A 16,818-nucleotide genomic window follows, 5' to 3' on the forward strand; every position below is an offset into this window, starting at 1 on the left:
ACCTCCCTGGGTGGTTGCTGTCTACCAACCTACTACCACAGGATGGTAGTACCTCCCTGGGTGGTTGCTGTCTACCAACCTACTACCACAGGATGGTAGTACCTCCCTGGGTGGTTGCTGTCTACCAACCTACTACCACAGGATGGTAGTACCTCCCTGGGTGGTTGCTGTCTACCAACCTACTACCACAGGATGGTAGTACCTCCCTGGGTGGTTGCTGTCTACCAACCTACTACCACAGGATGGTAGTACCTCCCTGGGTGGTTGCTGTCTACCAACCTACTACCACAGGATGGTAGTACCTCCCTGGGTGGTTACTGTCTACCAACCTACTACCACAGGATGGTAGTACCTCCCTGGGTGGTTGCTGTCTACCAACCTACTACCTATAGATTGTAAACATACCTAGCTGAATAAATCTTATCAGAGCCAGCTGGCCCAGTGGTTAACACACTGGCCTGTGAGTTTTAAGACATGAATTCAAACCTCACCCGTTTCCTGACTCCATAAACACTCAATCACACACAGTAAAATTCTTCAACGTACACATGAACATCAAACTGTGACAATTTATCACATATACAGTATTCCTGATAAAAATATATTGCATAAGAGCGAAATTCCACAGTGAATTCACAAAAAGCGAGGGAGATGTGTACTGATAGGGAAGAGAGACAGTACAAAACCACTGCTCAGCATCTAAATTAAGGCAATTTTGACAGAAATGTCACTGCAGAATTACTGACAATATGTTAGGTAAAAGGATACAATTGCAACTAATGTAACATTTTACCGTGGCAACATTTCGCTCTTCAGAAACTTGACAAAGCTCCTGGAAAGCAAAATGTTGCCACAGTAAAATGCCACATTAGGAAATGTTATCACCAACAGCTCTAAGCAGAGTAGATGAACACACACTAAGGTGCTTGTAAAAAATTATTCTAGGTATATAGTGTGTATAGTAGGCATGCAAAAGTAAATGACCACAAACAAACGTAATTTCAATAACAGTTTACAGGAACTGGATCAATACAAGTTTAAATTTCCAACAGGAAGATGGAGAGCAATTTTGCAAAGAATGATTTGTTAGCTGCACGTCAGAGTGTCAGAGGCGGGCAAAACATTGCCTGCACTTTGAAGGATGGCTATGGCGGGAAGGAATCTGATTCCATAAATTTTAAAGGGGTGGAGGTAAGCCAATGGAAGGCCTCAGTCAGATTACCAAAAGTTCCAGCTGTGGGTCATCATATGACTAAGACCCACATCAGGAAACTCTTGTTCTGTTTCCTGACAAACCTTATCTAACCTAACCTAACTGTATGGTGGGAGGTACAGTGCCTACACTCTCAAGAATAGGTGGGGACATGCTTCACAAAATTCAAAACGGGTAAATACAATAACAAAAACTGAATACAGCTTAAGATAGTCAGGATGGTACGGATAGGACAGATTAGTAAACATCAGTATGTTTCTTTTAAAACCACATACAGAAAACCACAAGATTAATATTTGAGAACAAGTGATATAAAAATTTCATTAGTGAACACAGTAGATAAAAAACATTAGCAGGAAATTTTGGAGTCGCTTTTACGAACCTCGAGGAGACTTTGATGCTGGGGATGGTTCCACAAAAAATTAATGTGAAAAAAATACCACAGTGACAATAGGAAATAAAATTCGAGTGCTTTCATATACTTATGTTGCGGGGGTTTGTCAAGTGATAATTGGAGAAGTAATACACACGTTGAATGTCTTGAAGGTGTATAATTAAGAGAGACTTGAGAGGAGTCCAGGCCTGCCTGTCACCGTCTGCTAAGACCAGCTGGGACTGAGGACAAACATTGTTGCCTGCTGCTCACATGTGAGGGGTCTCATGACGTCACAGTTAGCAAGGGACCCTTACTATAATGTGGCTTGAAATATCTAACTGTATAAGTGTACTACACAAGTACGTACACTGTTGACACTTACACATCTTCAGAGGAATAGGAAGAGGAGGCAAGAGGAGAACATTTTATATGTTAAACACTGATCGACACCTCGGTCTTGCCTCCTCTTCCTATTCTTCTGAAGATGTGTATAAGCACAGGAAAGCACTCAGGTTTCAGTTCCCATTTTCACTGTGATATTTTTCCGTATTTGCAATCACGCATTTTATTGTGATTTCTTCCTATCTTTTCCATTTCTATGATTCCCAAATATGAACTAACAAATGGTTAAGTAGAGAATAAAAAGGCACGATACTGTTACTGGAACAATACACAAATACAGTGGACCCCCGCATACCGCACGCATCGCATACCGTACAATCCGCATACCGCTCGCTTTTTTCGCAAAAATTTTGCCTCGCATACCGCCCAAAAACCCGCTCACCGCTCTTCGTCCGAGACGCGTCCAATGTGCGGCCTGAGCCACGCTCACATGTTCCGCCGGTGGCATTGTTTACCAGCCAGCCTCTGCGGTAACATCCAAGCATACAATCGGAACATTTCGTATTATTACAGTGTTTTTGGTGATTTTTTCTGGAAAATAAGTGACCATGGGCCCCAAGAAAGCTTCTAGTGCCAACCCTACAGCAATAAGGGTGAGAATTACTATAGAGATGAAGAAAAAGATCATTGATAAGTATGAAAGTGGAGTGCGTGTCTCCGAGCTGGCCAGGTTGTATAATAAACCCCAATCAATCATCGCTACTATTGGTGATACAGCTGCTGCTGCACTGTCAGCTGCTGCTGCACTGTCAGCTGCTGCTGCTGTTGTACCACCGTCAGCTGCTGCTGCTGCTGTAGTACCGTCTGCTGCTGCTGTAGCATCGTCTGCTGCTGCTGTAGCATCGTCTGCTGCTGCTGCAGCATCGTCTGCTGCTGCTGTAGCATCGTCTGCTGCTGCTGTAGCATCGTCTGCTGCTGCTGTAGCATCGTCTGCTGCTGCTGTAGCATCGTCTGCTGCTGCTGTAGCATCGTCTGCTGCTGCTGTAGCATCATCTGTTGCTGCTGTAGCATCGTCTATTGCTGCTGTACCACCGTCAGCTGCTGCTGCTGCTGTAGCACCATTGTTGGTGTGGCTTATTGAAAATACCAAGAAACAATTAACCCCAGAGGATTTGCCACCCAGGATAACCCAAAAAAGTCAGTGTCATCAAAGACTGTCTAACTTATTTCCATTGGGGTCCTTAATCTTGTCTCCCAGGATGCAACCCACACCAGTCGACTAACACCCAGGTGAACAGGGAAAAATGCCTGGAACTAGTGCTCATATTGGTGAATTTAAAGCCAGCAAAGGTTGGTTTGAGAGATTTAAGAATCGTAGTGGCATACACAGTGTGATAAGGCCTGTTCTGGAAGAAAATGCCAAACAGGACCTACAGTACTCAGGAGGAAAAGGCACTCCCAGGACACAGTGTCTCATCAGTCATTGCTGCATCTTCAATAAAGGTAAGTGTCATTTATTCTTCATTTAGTAGACTAGTACATGCACAATATATATTGTGCATGTACTGCTCTACTATTGTGCATGTATCCTTCTCTTTGTGTGTAGGAAAATGTATATTTCATGTGGTAAAAATTTTTTTTTCATACTTTTGGGTGTCTTGCACAGATTAATTTGATTTCCATTATTTCTTATGGGGAAAATTCATTCGCATACCGAACATTTCGCATAACAATCAGCCCTCTTGCACAGATTAAAGTCGCTATGCGGGGGTCCACTGTAACCCGAACGTAGGAGACTGACACTTTTGACGATGTTTTGGTTTCAACTTGGACTACCATCTAGTTAATGATTCAAGTCGTCGGGCCAAAACATCGTCATAGGTTTAAACTCCAATATGTGAGTGGTGTAAATGGTCAAGCAGGTATAAAAATTAAGTACAATAAAAAAGAACTGACAGTCACAAAAATAAAAAAGTTTTACAAGATCAAAATATTGTACAGTGAGAAAAAGACAGTTCACAGGACGAACTTTCACTGTGTAAAGTTTTACCAACACATTACTCGATAAAGCTCTTTCTTTTTGATAAAAAAAGGAGCTTAGATAAAGTTCGTCCTTTTTAACAAACAATTTCATAAATAAATGAAAAAATGCTGTTTATATATTAACATATTAATGCAGCAACTTAAAAAACTGGATATAAACACAAAGCGCAGCATACTCTGTATTCCATGCTTCTACACACTAGGTGAGCACAGCCAGACCCCACTTTACAGCGCTTAATTTTAGAGCACTTCGCTTATACAGCGCTTCGCTATACAGTGTTTTGCTAATGCAGTGGTTTTCAATTACAGCCTCTCCTCACTTAGCTACATACTCATTTACTGACAACTTGGACTTACAGTGGGCTCTCTCACCAGTATTCATACCTAAGTAATGTATATTAGAATTGACTTCTTCTATTCTGTTTATTAAAATATACAGTATACTACTGTATAAACATTTAAAAATATGCTAAAAATGTTATTGTTATAAATGGTGCAAAGGTGACATTAAAACAATATAAAATATGGTCGACGCAAACCCACTACCATTATAGTACAGTGGACCCCCGCATAACGATTACCTCCGAATGTGACCAATTATGTAAGTGTATTTATGTAAGTGCGTTTGTGCGTATATGTTTGGGGGTCTGAAATGGACTAATCTACTTCACAATATTTCTTATGGGAACAAATTCGGTCAGTGCTGGCACCTGAACATACTTCTGGAGTGAAAAAATATCGTTAACCGGGGGTCCACTGTATTCTCCTCGTTTAGCGATGAATTCATTTACTGACATGATTTTAGGAACGGAACTGTGTTGTTAAGTGAGAAGAGTCTGTATAGCCATTCTTCATTTATTCAGACTTCCTACAATAAATATATTCACCACTCGCTTAGAGTTAAGGACAAAAATATTTTAAGGCAAGTAATGCATGTACTGTATATGCATTTTTTAGGCCTAGCTCTATTACTCACTTAATATATGATAGTGTGAATGTGTTATCACTTTACAGCAGTAGCCTGGCACTTAACTTGCTGTATAAATGGGGCACTACTGTACAAACAGGAAACGCGTTTGTCTGGCACTCAACAAACACTCTGCACTGAATGACTCGCATGGGTTTAGCACTTAACATGAATGTTAAATTAACTACCAAGTAATAAACATTGTAAAATTATAGGTGGAGCATGGGTTAAATTAGGTTTAGATTTTAAATTAAAAATAAATTATTATACACTTCTTGCCCTTTAATTAAAAATAATTATACACTTCTTGCCCTTTAAAAATAAATTATTATACACTTCTTGCCCTTTAATTAAAAATAATTATACACTTCTTGCCCTTTAAAAATAAATTATTATACACTTCTTGCCCTTTAATTAAAAATAATTATACACTTCTTGCCCTTTAAAAATAAATTATTATACACTTCTTGCCCTTCACTCAAGCTACTGATCTCTGAAGTATTTCCTATATATGTACATTAAACTCTCAACTTAAGAGCTGTAACTGATATGTGAACTATAGATATAACTTCAGATGTACTCCTGTAAACCCTTTTGGGGCCTAGTTCCTAGGCCTTTTGTGTATCCATATGCTCTTGCACTCCATCCACAGGCTGGATATGGGGTACACAATAAACTATCCACTACCATCCACAAGATGGATATAAATTACACAATAAACTATCCACTACCCTCCGAAGGAGGGATGTGAGGTGAACAATAAACTAGCCACTTCAGTGGCAAAATCTAAAATCTAATCTTCAGAGAGTGATGGAAGAGGAGAGGGTGACTAGCAATGACAACTGTCATGGGTAGAGATGAGATCTTTTCAGCAAAAGTGTTAAGGCCTATTAACCCTTAAACTGTCCAAACGTAGATCTACGTTCGCTCGCGTAGCACTCTGAACGTAGATCTACAATTTTTACACGCTTTCGAATGGAGAAATGCAGATCTATGTTTGGACAGTTTAAGGGTTAAAGACTATCATGTATTATCTATGTGTATGAGGTTTGGACAGAAAAGCAGAAAGCTTATTAAAAATATGCAATCACCGTCTATTCACTACCTAAAACACCCTCCTTACTACTACTGTAGAATTAATAGTACAGTATTATAATGCTACTATAGGCAGAAAGGTACTAGGTGTTAGGAACTCTTTCTCCTGTTTAAATTACTAAATTTAAAAGGAAAAACTTTCGCTTTTAATTTTTAGGTCACCCTGCCTTGGTGGGATATGGCCAGTGCATTGAAATATGCTACTAAAGTACTATTCACACACTATTACAACAGTAATAGTACTACTACTCTTCAGTGATTAACACACTTTCTAAATGGTGTACGGCACTCTAAGTTAAGCTCGTACAACAGTACAACAGTGATACAGGAAGTTCTCAACTTAAGAACGCACTGGGGACCTTCTGTTATGTGTATAATAATGATATAATGATATTATTGTATAAAAATGGTATAATAATAATATTATACACAATAATAATAAACACAACACAGAAGATTCTCAAAGTGATGTAAGATAAGATAAGATAAGATTTCGTTCGGATTTTTAACCCCGGAGGGTTAGCCACCCAGGATAACCCAAGAAAGTCAGTGCGTCATCGAGGACTGTCTAACTTATTTCCATTGGGGTCCTTAATCTTGTCCCCCAGGATGCGACCCACACCAGTCGACTAACACCCAGGTACCTATTTGCTGCTAGGTGAACAGGACAACAGGTGTAAGGAAACGTGTCGAAATGTTTCCACCCGCCGGGAATCGAACCCGGGCCCTCCGTGTGTGAAGCGGGAGCTTTAGCCACCAGGCTAAAGTCATTATTCTCATTCTTAACCCTTTCCGTGACTGTTATAAGAACTACAGCTGCTGCTTGATTTATGAAGGGATTACGTTCCGACGAGCTCACTGTAAATCAAAAATATACATCGAATACAATTTTTTTTTTTTTCAACAAGTCGGCTGTCTCCCACTGAGGCAGGGTGACCCAAAAAGTAAGAAAATCCCCAAAGAGAAAATACTTTCATCATCATTCGACACTTTCACCTCACTCACACATAATCACTGTGATAAATGTGATAAATAATTACCGGATTTTCTGGCATATGAGGCGGACCTTTTTCCCCACAAAAAGTCTTAGGAAATCAGCCTGTACCTTATATGCTCAAGGTCAGGGTCAAGGGTCAGCTCTGGGTTACACTTAAGCATAAAGTAAGAGAGCAATTAACCCTTGAATATGATTACTAATTTACAGTTGTTGTGCACATCTTATATGCCAGAAAATAAGGTAAGTAAATAAATAACTATTGTCACTCAATAAGTAAATAAACAAATAATTACTGTAACTATCAGTATTGAAAAGTAGATACATAAATGAATACACGTTACAGATTTTCTCCACGGAGAAGCGGAACAGAATTCTTCCTCCGTAAGTTATGCAAGTTGTAAGAGGTGACTAACATGCTGGGAGCAAGGGGCTAGTAACCCCTTCTCCTGTATACATTACTAAAGCTAAAAATAGAAACTTTTGTTTTTCTTTTTGGGTCGCCCTGCCTCGGTGGGATACGGCCGGTGCGCTGAAAGAAGAAGTTAGAGATTTGCTGCCTTCACACTGGGTAATTATCTTTAGTTTCACCTCCAAAGTACAGTGGACCCTCGCCTAACGAACGCATTGCATAACGTTAAATCCGCCTAGCGATACATTTTAACGCAAAAATTTTGCCTCGGTTAGCACTAAAAAACTCGCCCAATGCGATTCGTTCCGTTCGAGACGCGTCCACATGTGGCCTGAGCGCGCCTCGCTTGTCCCGTGGGTGCCAGTGTTTACAAGCCAGCCACCGCAGTCGCATCCAAACATACAATCGGAACATTTCACATTATCACAGCGTTTTTAGTGATTGCACCTGCAAAATAAGTCACCATGGGCCCCAAGAAAGCTTCTAGTGCCAACCCTGTGATAAAAAGGGTGAGAATTAGTATGGAAATTAAGAAAGATTTTGAAGGGTTTGGGGCTAACCCTGAGATGCCTATGCCAGTTGTGGAATCCACTGTGCCTACTTCAAAGATTAAGGAAATGTGTGCAAAGTGGGTTGAACTGCAAACCTTTATGGGTGAAAATCACCCTAACACAGCTATTGCAAGCCGTGCTGGTGACTATTACAATGACAGTGTTACGGCCCATTTTAGACAAATCTCAAAGGAACAGGAGGTACAGAGCTCTATGGACAGATATGTTGTGCGACAGAAGTCCAGTGACTCTCAAGCTGGTCCTAATGGCATTAAAAGAAGAAGGGAAGTAAACCCGGAAAAGGACTTGACACCTCAAGTCCTAATGGAAGGGGATTCCCCTTCTAAACATTAACACCATCCACAGTCTCCCTTCCTCCAATCCCATCAATCATCACCAGATCTTCAATAAAGGTAAGTGTCATGTAATTGTGCATGTCTTCTTCAGTTTGTGTGTATTAAAATTAATATTTCATGTGGTAAAAAAAATTTTTTCATACTTTGGGGTGTCAGGAATGGATTAATATGATTTCCATTATTTCTTATGGGGAAAATTAATTCGGCTAACGATAATTTCGCCTAATGTTGAGCTCTCAGGAACGGATTAATATCATTAGGCGAGGGTACACTGTAACTGCTTTTGAACCATCATAAAATTAAAATATCGCAAGTCGAGGAGCACCTGTACATCTCTGAGGCCAGGGTCCCTCGTGTAGTTCTAAGCCATGAGCTCGGCTCAATCAGATAAGCTGTGAGTGGTAAATTTTAGTCTGGATATGAGAGAATGGATCTTTACAGTGAATGTGCACAGTATAAAAAAATCTTGCCCTATGCAGTGTATGATGGGAAAAGCAAAACTGACCAAATGTGTGGTTCAAAATAGTGATAGAGGTGCTTTCTCAGATGGTTTTTATAGTTTTATTGGCTGTGTCTTGGTATTATTTGATAGAATTAAAGACATACCGTTGAAACAGAGATGATTTAGGTTGATTTCAGGACTGGAAGTGGCTGGAAATTGAGCTCAATCTAGCAAAAACATTCAATTTTTTTCAGATTTTTTGCTAAGTCTGATTCAATTACTGGGATGCCATAAACCATGACCAATTGTTCCTGGTTATATTTTATTATTAGAGAAAGAGTAAATATTATATTTTGCATGACTGTGAATTCAAAATAGAAAGCAAGTATAACATAGGAGAGGCCTGGGGGACAGGACTAATGGACAGAGGAAATACTGCTTTAGTGCCAGGAATATCTACAATGTTTATTTTGGACTCTATTTTTAAACTGGCATTTTTATCATTTTTTTGTAAAATTGGCCAAATTACTGACTTCTGTTGTAATAGTTGAATGGGCAATTTCTTATGCTAAATCAATAGAATGGAAAGCATACTAATGAAATAGCTAAGAATTTGGACTCAAAGTCGATGAAATCACCGATGCGTAAATTGTGCCAAGTATGCTAATTTTGAGCCTGAGTAATTCTGTGGGTTTTTCATCAAATTTCCTACTTTGGGTGTCATTACTTTTAGAAAAAGATTCATGACATTTCAGAAAAAAATAAATATTAATTTTGTGGGACTGGAAAGTGAAAGGTTAATCATGGATGTCTTTCCCTACTCTTGATATCAGTGGATCCCAACTTGTGCCTATTTTTTCAGGGAATAGTCAATATTCACAAAAATAAACAAGTTATTTACTTTTACCTCAACGGCTGTCTCCTAGCAAGGCAGTGTCTCAAAGAAGAAAAATTCACCCTCACTCATTCAACCGTTGTCTTGCCAGAAGTGTGTTGACATCACGATTCAAATGACTCTCTGACTGCAACAGCCTCGCTACGCCTTCAGAGCTCAGGCACTGTACTTCCCACCTCCACGACTGTAACATCCCTGTCCATTCTTCAGAGTACAGGAATAACAAAAAAAGGCACAATACCGTGACTGGACCAATATTCAAATAACCTGCACATAGAAGAGAGGAGCTTACAACGATGCTTCGGTTCAACTTGGACCATTTACAAAGTCACACTGTGACTTTGTAAATGGTCCAAGTCACACTGTGACTTTGTAAATGGTCCAAGTCAGACCAAAACGGCGTCGTAAGCTCCTCTCTTCTATGTGTGGGTTATTTGAGTATTCAGAGTACAGGCATTGTATTTCCCACTTTCAGTACTGTAACATCACCACCCATCCTTCAGAGTGCAGGCACTGTACTTCTCACCTCCAAGACTGTAACATCCTCACCCATCCTTCAGAGTGCAGGCACTGTACTTCTCACCTCCAAGACTGTAACATCCTCACCCATCCTTCAGAGTACAGGTACTGTACTTCCCACCTCCAGTACTGTAGCATCCTCACCCATCCTTCAGAGTACAGGCACTGTACTTCTCACCTCCAAGACTGTAACATCCTCACCCATCCTTCAGAGTACAGGTACTGTACTTCCCACCTCCAGTACTGTAGCATCCTCACCCATCCTTCAGAGTACAGGCACTGTACTGCTCACCTCCAAGACTGTAACATCCCTACCCATCCTTCAGAGTATACTTCCCACCTCCAGGACTGTAACATCCTCACACATCCTTCAGAGTACAGGTACTGTACTTCCCACCTTCAAGACTGTAACATCCTCACACATCCTTCAGAGTACAGGTACTGTACTTCCCACCTTCAAGACTGTAACATCCCTACCCATCCTTCAGAGTATACTTCCCACCTCCAGGACTGTAACATCCCCACTATTACATCATCTACAATTTAAACTTATCCCTACATCACAATTTAATATTTTTAGGGATGACTCTTCCCCATAAATTAAGTTTGCATAAAGATTTTCTCTCCGATTTAAATTTATTTTCCATTTTATGCACCATCTCTCTATTGTTATCATTAGCCAGCAAATTCACAGGGACACATTTATGGTTAGCCACAATTTAACTGCATTATTTGTAAATATGGGACAAAATCTGCTGCATTCACCGATTCGTAAACAATGGACAAAGTCTGTTGTTATGATTACACCAAAATGATCTTATCTGTATCCCACCACAACTGCTATTATTGCTTACCAGTGCCTGTCTCACATGAGTTTGTACAATGATCTCTTCATGTGGTTAATCTCCCTATATGACAGCAGTACCTACAATTGTTGTGGATACTCTCCCTACATGACAGCAGTACCTACCATTGTTGTGGATAATCTCTGTACATGACAGCAGTACCTACCATTGTTGTGGATACTCTCCCTACATGACAGCAGTACCTACCATTGTTGAGGATACTCTCCCTACATGACAGCAGTACTGTTGTGGATACTCTCCCTTCATGACAACAGTACCTACCATTGTTGTGGATAATCTCTGTACATGACAGCAGTACCTACCATTGTTAGGGATGTGGTTGTTAGCCTGGTCGTGTGCTGGCTGCGACGATGGGTCACAACACACTTTAAACACTACTTTCATATGGTGAGTCGAGCAGCGGCCACCGATGCGACGGTGAAGGTCGTCCTTGCTCGAAGTAGCTGTGGGGTGACAAAAATGTTTTAGGCCTAGTACTTGCTGTTCATCCTGCCTACTCACAGTAACAAGAAGAGGAAATATTGATGCAAGACTTATAGTGTATTAATTAAAATACTGAGATGCATGACATGATTTTCAATATTTATTTGAGGTTAAAATTCTTAGATTTTTTTTGCCAATATGTTAAGTGATTCCGAAAATTCTCTTCCCCGTGACCTGGTTTCAGACCAGGCCTCCTAGACTGGAAAAGAAATACAGTAATTCCTCAACTTACGAACACAGTGAGGACCTTTTGTACTGCGTTTTTTTTTATTACACATCGGCCGATTCCCACCAAGGCAGGGTGGCCCGAAAAAGAAAAACTTTCATCATCATTCACTCCATCACTGTATTGTGTATAATAATATAATAATGATATTATACACAATATACGTAATAACGATATCCACAATACAGGAGATTCTCAATGAGGACTTACTGTACAGACATACCTCACTGTATTAGTGAAATGCTGTAGAGAGAAGTGCTGTCAAGTGGAGCCTTCCTGTACAACACTTTTCAATTACATATTAGGTTTATCATCATCGATGCTTGCTTTGCTCTTAGGATGGTTTGTGGCAGTGATGAACACATCAGCTGACGAGCATCATGTTTTGGGTCTAGCGCTATCGCATATATAATAAATGGTTGAGTTCTCCAGAACGTAACTTCTGTACTAGCAAGGTATGTCTGTATTACAGAATTAATAACTGTGAAGAAGCACACTGGAAAGGAATGGTATGTGTATACTTGAAGTTAGTAGAAAACTAAGATTTACCTGTTATCTTACATGTTTATGAGACGGAAAACAATCATGTAAGATTTACCTGTTATCTTACATGTTTATGAGACAGAAAACAATCATGTAAGATTTACCTGTTATCTTACATGTTTATGAGACGGAAAACAATCATGTAAGATTTACCTGTTATCTTACATATTCATGACAGAAAATAATTAGAAATCCTGTCAAAATGTGAAAAATTTAACACGAATACAGAAACAAGATAATAACAATGACTGATATGTGCAGTGTACATCACTTGCATAACTGTGCAGAAAGTGCATTTGATCCTAGTGATTTAGAGCTGTACCCTCCCCTTCCTTGCAACAAACCTCATTCCCCCCAAGCACTGTATGACCCTTACAGGTCTAGTGCTTCCCTATGAATATAAAAATAATGAACTACCAACCCAGAACATTGTTTTAACTTGATTCACGAAATCGTAATGACACGATTGCAAACAAACGGGCGGGTTCTAACTCCGCCCGTGGTATGGTTTACATTGTTTTAACTTTTAACCAATTATGAAAAAGGTGTCCTATTTCATATATACCAATTTTTGTACTTCTGACACGCCTGAATCATTCCACCTGAGTGAACTAGAGTGTAAGTAAGAGTTGAAAGCTACTCTCTCTCACCTCACACTCTGAGGTCCATGGTTTGATCCCTAGTACAGGTGAAAGTATTAGGACATGTTTCCTCAAGACATCTGCTGTTGATGTTCACCTAGCAGTAAATAGGTACCTGGGTGTTAGTGGACTGGTGTGGGTTGCATCCTGGGACAAAACTGACCTAGCTGACATCAATGACTTACTAATATAGCCACTTGTTATGCAGAGCATTTCAAGTAAATTAGATCAATTTTGTCCCAGGATGCGACCCACAACAGTCAACTACCACCCAGGCACCTATTTTACTGATGGGTGAATAGGGACAGCAGGTGTCTTATGGAAACACACCCAGTGTTTCCACCCTTGCCAGGAATTGAACCACGGACCCTCAACGTTAAGCAAGAGCTTTGCCAACCAGGCCACCAATATCATCATAGTACAACTGCTAGGCTTGAAACCCCAATAACTATAAATGACCTGTAAGTTGAAACAACAGAACTGTAACCCATTTACAAGTTGGGGCACTACTCTACTTACATATGTACCCATGATAAGTTCAGCTGGTAAATTATGCAAAATAAGTCTAGAATTTTCATGGCTTCTCTTCAGCTCTGAATAACTGCCAGCATCATCACTTTTGTGTTTTAGGGTCATTATTAACCCTTAAACTGTCCAAACGTAGATCTATGTTCGTGTGCATAGCGCTCCAATCTTGATTTTCCCCATTTGAAAGCATGTAAAAAAAAAAACATAGATCTACATTCGAAGCTCCACACACGTGGACGTAGATCTACGTTTGGACAGTTAAAGGGTTAGGCATAATTAAGGGTTATTTTAGGGCCAGAGTAAATGGTGGATAACTAAAACTGTGGATACTGAATCCGTGGATACAGGGATTCTACTGTACTGTACAGTGGTAGTGAAGTACTCACAGATGAAGTAGTAGTCCTGGCCGGGACGAAACTCCAGACCCCCAGGCTGCGGAGTGAACGATCGGAAGGTAATGGTGAAATACATGAGCTTGTAAGGCTTGTCACACACGGCGATGACGCGAGGAGACGGGTTAGTGATCCTGCACGTGTCGTACTCCTCCTTGCTCACCTGCAATCATAAACATGTCTTAGGAGAGGCGCATTCACTTTTCAAGAGGAAACTGGATCCCCCTAGAGAAGGATGCTGGAGAGGGGCTCTTGATCCAAGGAGCTGCATTTGTGCTCCTCTTTCTTGGATAATCACCATTCCCTCCCACTTCCCACAAATATATAAGGAAACTGAATTGCCCACAAATAATAATAATATCATCATTTACTATTATTAACAGGAGTGATGTATCAAAAACACATTTATACTTTATACAATAAGAACACAGTAAACAGGTGACATCACAATATGCAGAACAGCTACTGTGAGAAAATAGTGAAATTCCAAGCGCTTTTGTGATTTCTCACAAAAAATTATGAGAAATTATGTCAGCGCTTGGAATTTCACTATTTTCTCACAGTGGCTGTTCTGCATATTTATAGTTTATACCTTTTATGAGTTTCGAGAGTTCTACTCCCAGAGCCTGGCCTTGGGTCAGTCTTTTCCAGTGCCTGCATGGTCAACCAGGCTGTTGCTTCCATCTTAACTACTCTTGTAACTACTATCACCACTATACTGTATTTCTATTTGATAGCTAAAATATCATTCAAGTATTCACTACGACTAAAAATTTTATATGAACGTGTTATGTAAAATGTGACAATGTCCTGTACCTTTGATATACCTCTGACGGGTTCGAAGAGCTTTTCTCTGCTTGGAGCCCGACCTTGGGTCAGGCTCATCTGATGCTTGCCTGGTCAACAGAGATGATTTCCTCTACATGTATTCTGTTTATTACAATATACAGTGGACCCCTGCCGTTCGACGGCCGCGACTTTCGTGAAATCCGACTTTCGCAAGTTTTTTCGGCAAAATTTAGCTTCATGGTTCGTGATTGGACTCGTGATTCAGTGACCTTCTGGTACGTGTCTGCTCGTCAGCACGCACACAAAGCCAGTCTCCCGCACTATTCACACTCAGTGTGCCATTGTTTACCAGCATGTGACCATCACCCCATGAGTTCATACCACACATTTCATAATAATTCATTGTTTGTGCTTGCAACTGCTAAATAAGCCACCATGGGCCCAAAGAAAGCTCCTAGTGCCAGCCCTTTGATAAAGAAGGTGAGAAACACGATAGAATTCAAGAAAAATCTCATAGCAAAGTACAGTGGACCCCCGCATAACGATCACCTCCCAATGCGACCAATTATGTAAGTGTATTTATGTAAGTGCGTTTGTACGTGTATGTTTGGGGATCTCAAATGGACTAATCTACTTCACAATATTCCTTATGGGAACAAATTCGGTCAGTACTGGCACCTGAACATACTTCTGGAATGAAAAAATATCGTTAACCGGGGGTCCACTGTACTGAAGTAGAGGAGGAAGAGAGAGGGGAGAATTTGCCTTCTGCAGTGAATCAGTGATTCTACAGTGAATCAGTGATTCTACAATATGTATGATACTAAAAGCAGAAGGTATCGATAAAGGCTATAGTGCCAGCCAGCGATAAAGTGTAGAATTAACAGTGTAGCAAGTAAGTTAAGCGAGTAAGCGATAGAAAAACAACATGAGAGTAACTCTCCAATGTTGTTGGATGTGTATAGGACCGCTGAACATACACCGCCCTGCTGTCTTCCACCACCCTAAACCTCTGCCAACATCTCCTTCATCAAACTAACTAAACTAACATCTCCTCCAAGGTAAGTGTAAATATATAAGTGTAAGTATACAAGTAAATATAAGTGTAAATATAAAAGGACCCCAATGGAAATATGTAAGTCACTCTGACTTTTTTGGGTTATTGTAGGTACTTTACACATATGCTGCTATGTATGAAAATCTATGTATGTAACTGTATTTGTGTATTCCTGAATAAACTTATTTATAAACTAAAATGTAAATATTTCTTATTTATAAATTAAAATGTAAATGCACCTACCATCCGACTTACAACCGAGTTCGATTCCGAGAAACTGGTCGTAAGTCGAACTTTACTACTGAATATCAACGTAACATTTTTGTAATTACTTTATTTTGTTGTTTTATTTTGGTATTTCATGTTTTACTTTACTTTTTATGCTGTTAGTACTGTATTTTATACTGTAAGGTTTAGGATAAACACTGTGTACAACACAAATACTGGTTTATTTCCCAGAAATTTGGCATAAAAAACACGATCGTAAGTCGAATGGTCATAAGTCGAGCAGGTCGTAAGTCGGATGGTAGATGTATTTCTTATTTATAAATTAAAAAGGAAATATTTCTTATTTATAAATTAAAAAGTAAATATTTCTTATTTATAAATTAAAAAGTAAATATTTCTTATTTATAAATTAAAATGTAAATATTTCTTATTTATAAATTACATACATTGTTTAAGTGTGACGGTGGTGGCGACCAAAGCCACCGCTGCCACCAACACGGCTTCTCTCAATGGCGGCCCTTAAACCCAACAACAACAACTTACGTCATTTACTCCTCTCATACATTATGACATATTTTATTCATTCTAGAATATATATCATGTTTCTATGTTATTAATATTGTTTATAATGTCATATTAGATGAATTGTGATAAATAAATAAGGCGTAGAGATGATATTAGCGTCATATTGAAGCATAATAAACTCGCCTTCATCTTGCCTCCTGTCTACCTCCTACACCAACAAGAATCAACAAAGGTTAAGTGTGATGTTAAATGTTCATTTATCCATTTTATTAGCGCTTTATATTTATTTGTCATTGTTTTCTGTATGTAAATCTATATTTAATCTTAAAAAAAAT

General features: G+C 39.5%; 1 protein-coding gene across 2 annotated transcripts in view; it reads right to left on the bottom strand.

Moving 5' to 3' along the window:
- Nucleotides 1-16,818, bottom strand: part of LOC128703881 (ephrin-B1) — a 109,428-nt gene that overhangs the window by 62,038 nt on the left and 30,572 nt on the right. For both annotated transcript variants that reach the window (XM_070104876.1, XM_070104877.1), the window contains exons 2-3: nt 13,879-14,047; nt 11,374-11,514 (exon numbers count right to left, since the gene is read on the bottom strand). In XM_070104876.1, the coding sequence (XP_069960977.1) occupies nt 11,374-11,514; nt 13,879-13,963 (226 nt within the window). In that variant the 5' untranslated portion in view covers nt 13,964-14,047. The remainder of the gene's footprint in view (nt 1-11,373; nt 11,515-13,878; nt 14,048-16,818) is intronic.

Source organism: Cherax quadricarinatus, chromosome 95 (assembly GCF_038502225.1).
Source record: "Cherax quadricarinatus isolate ZL_2023a chromosome 95, ASM3850222v1, whole genome shotgun sequence".
Classification (NCBI taxonomy): Eukaryota; Metazoa; Arthropoda; class Malacostraca; order Decapoda; family Parastacidae; genus Cherax; species Cherax quadricarinatus.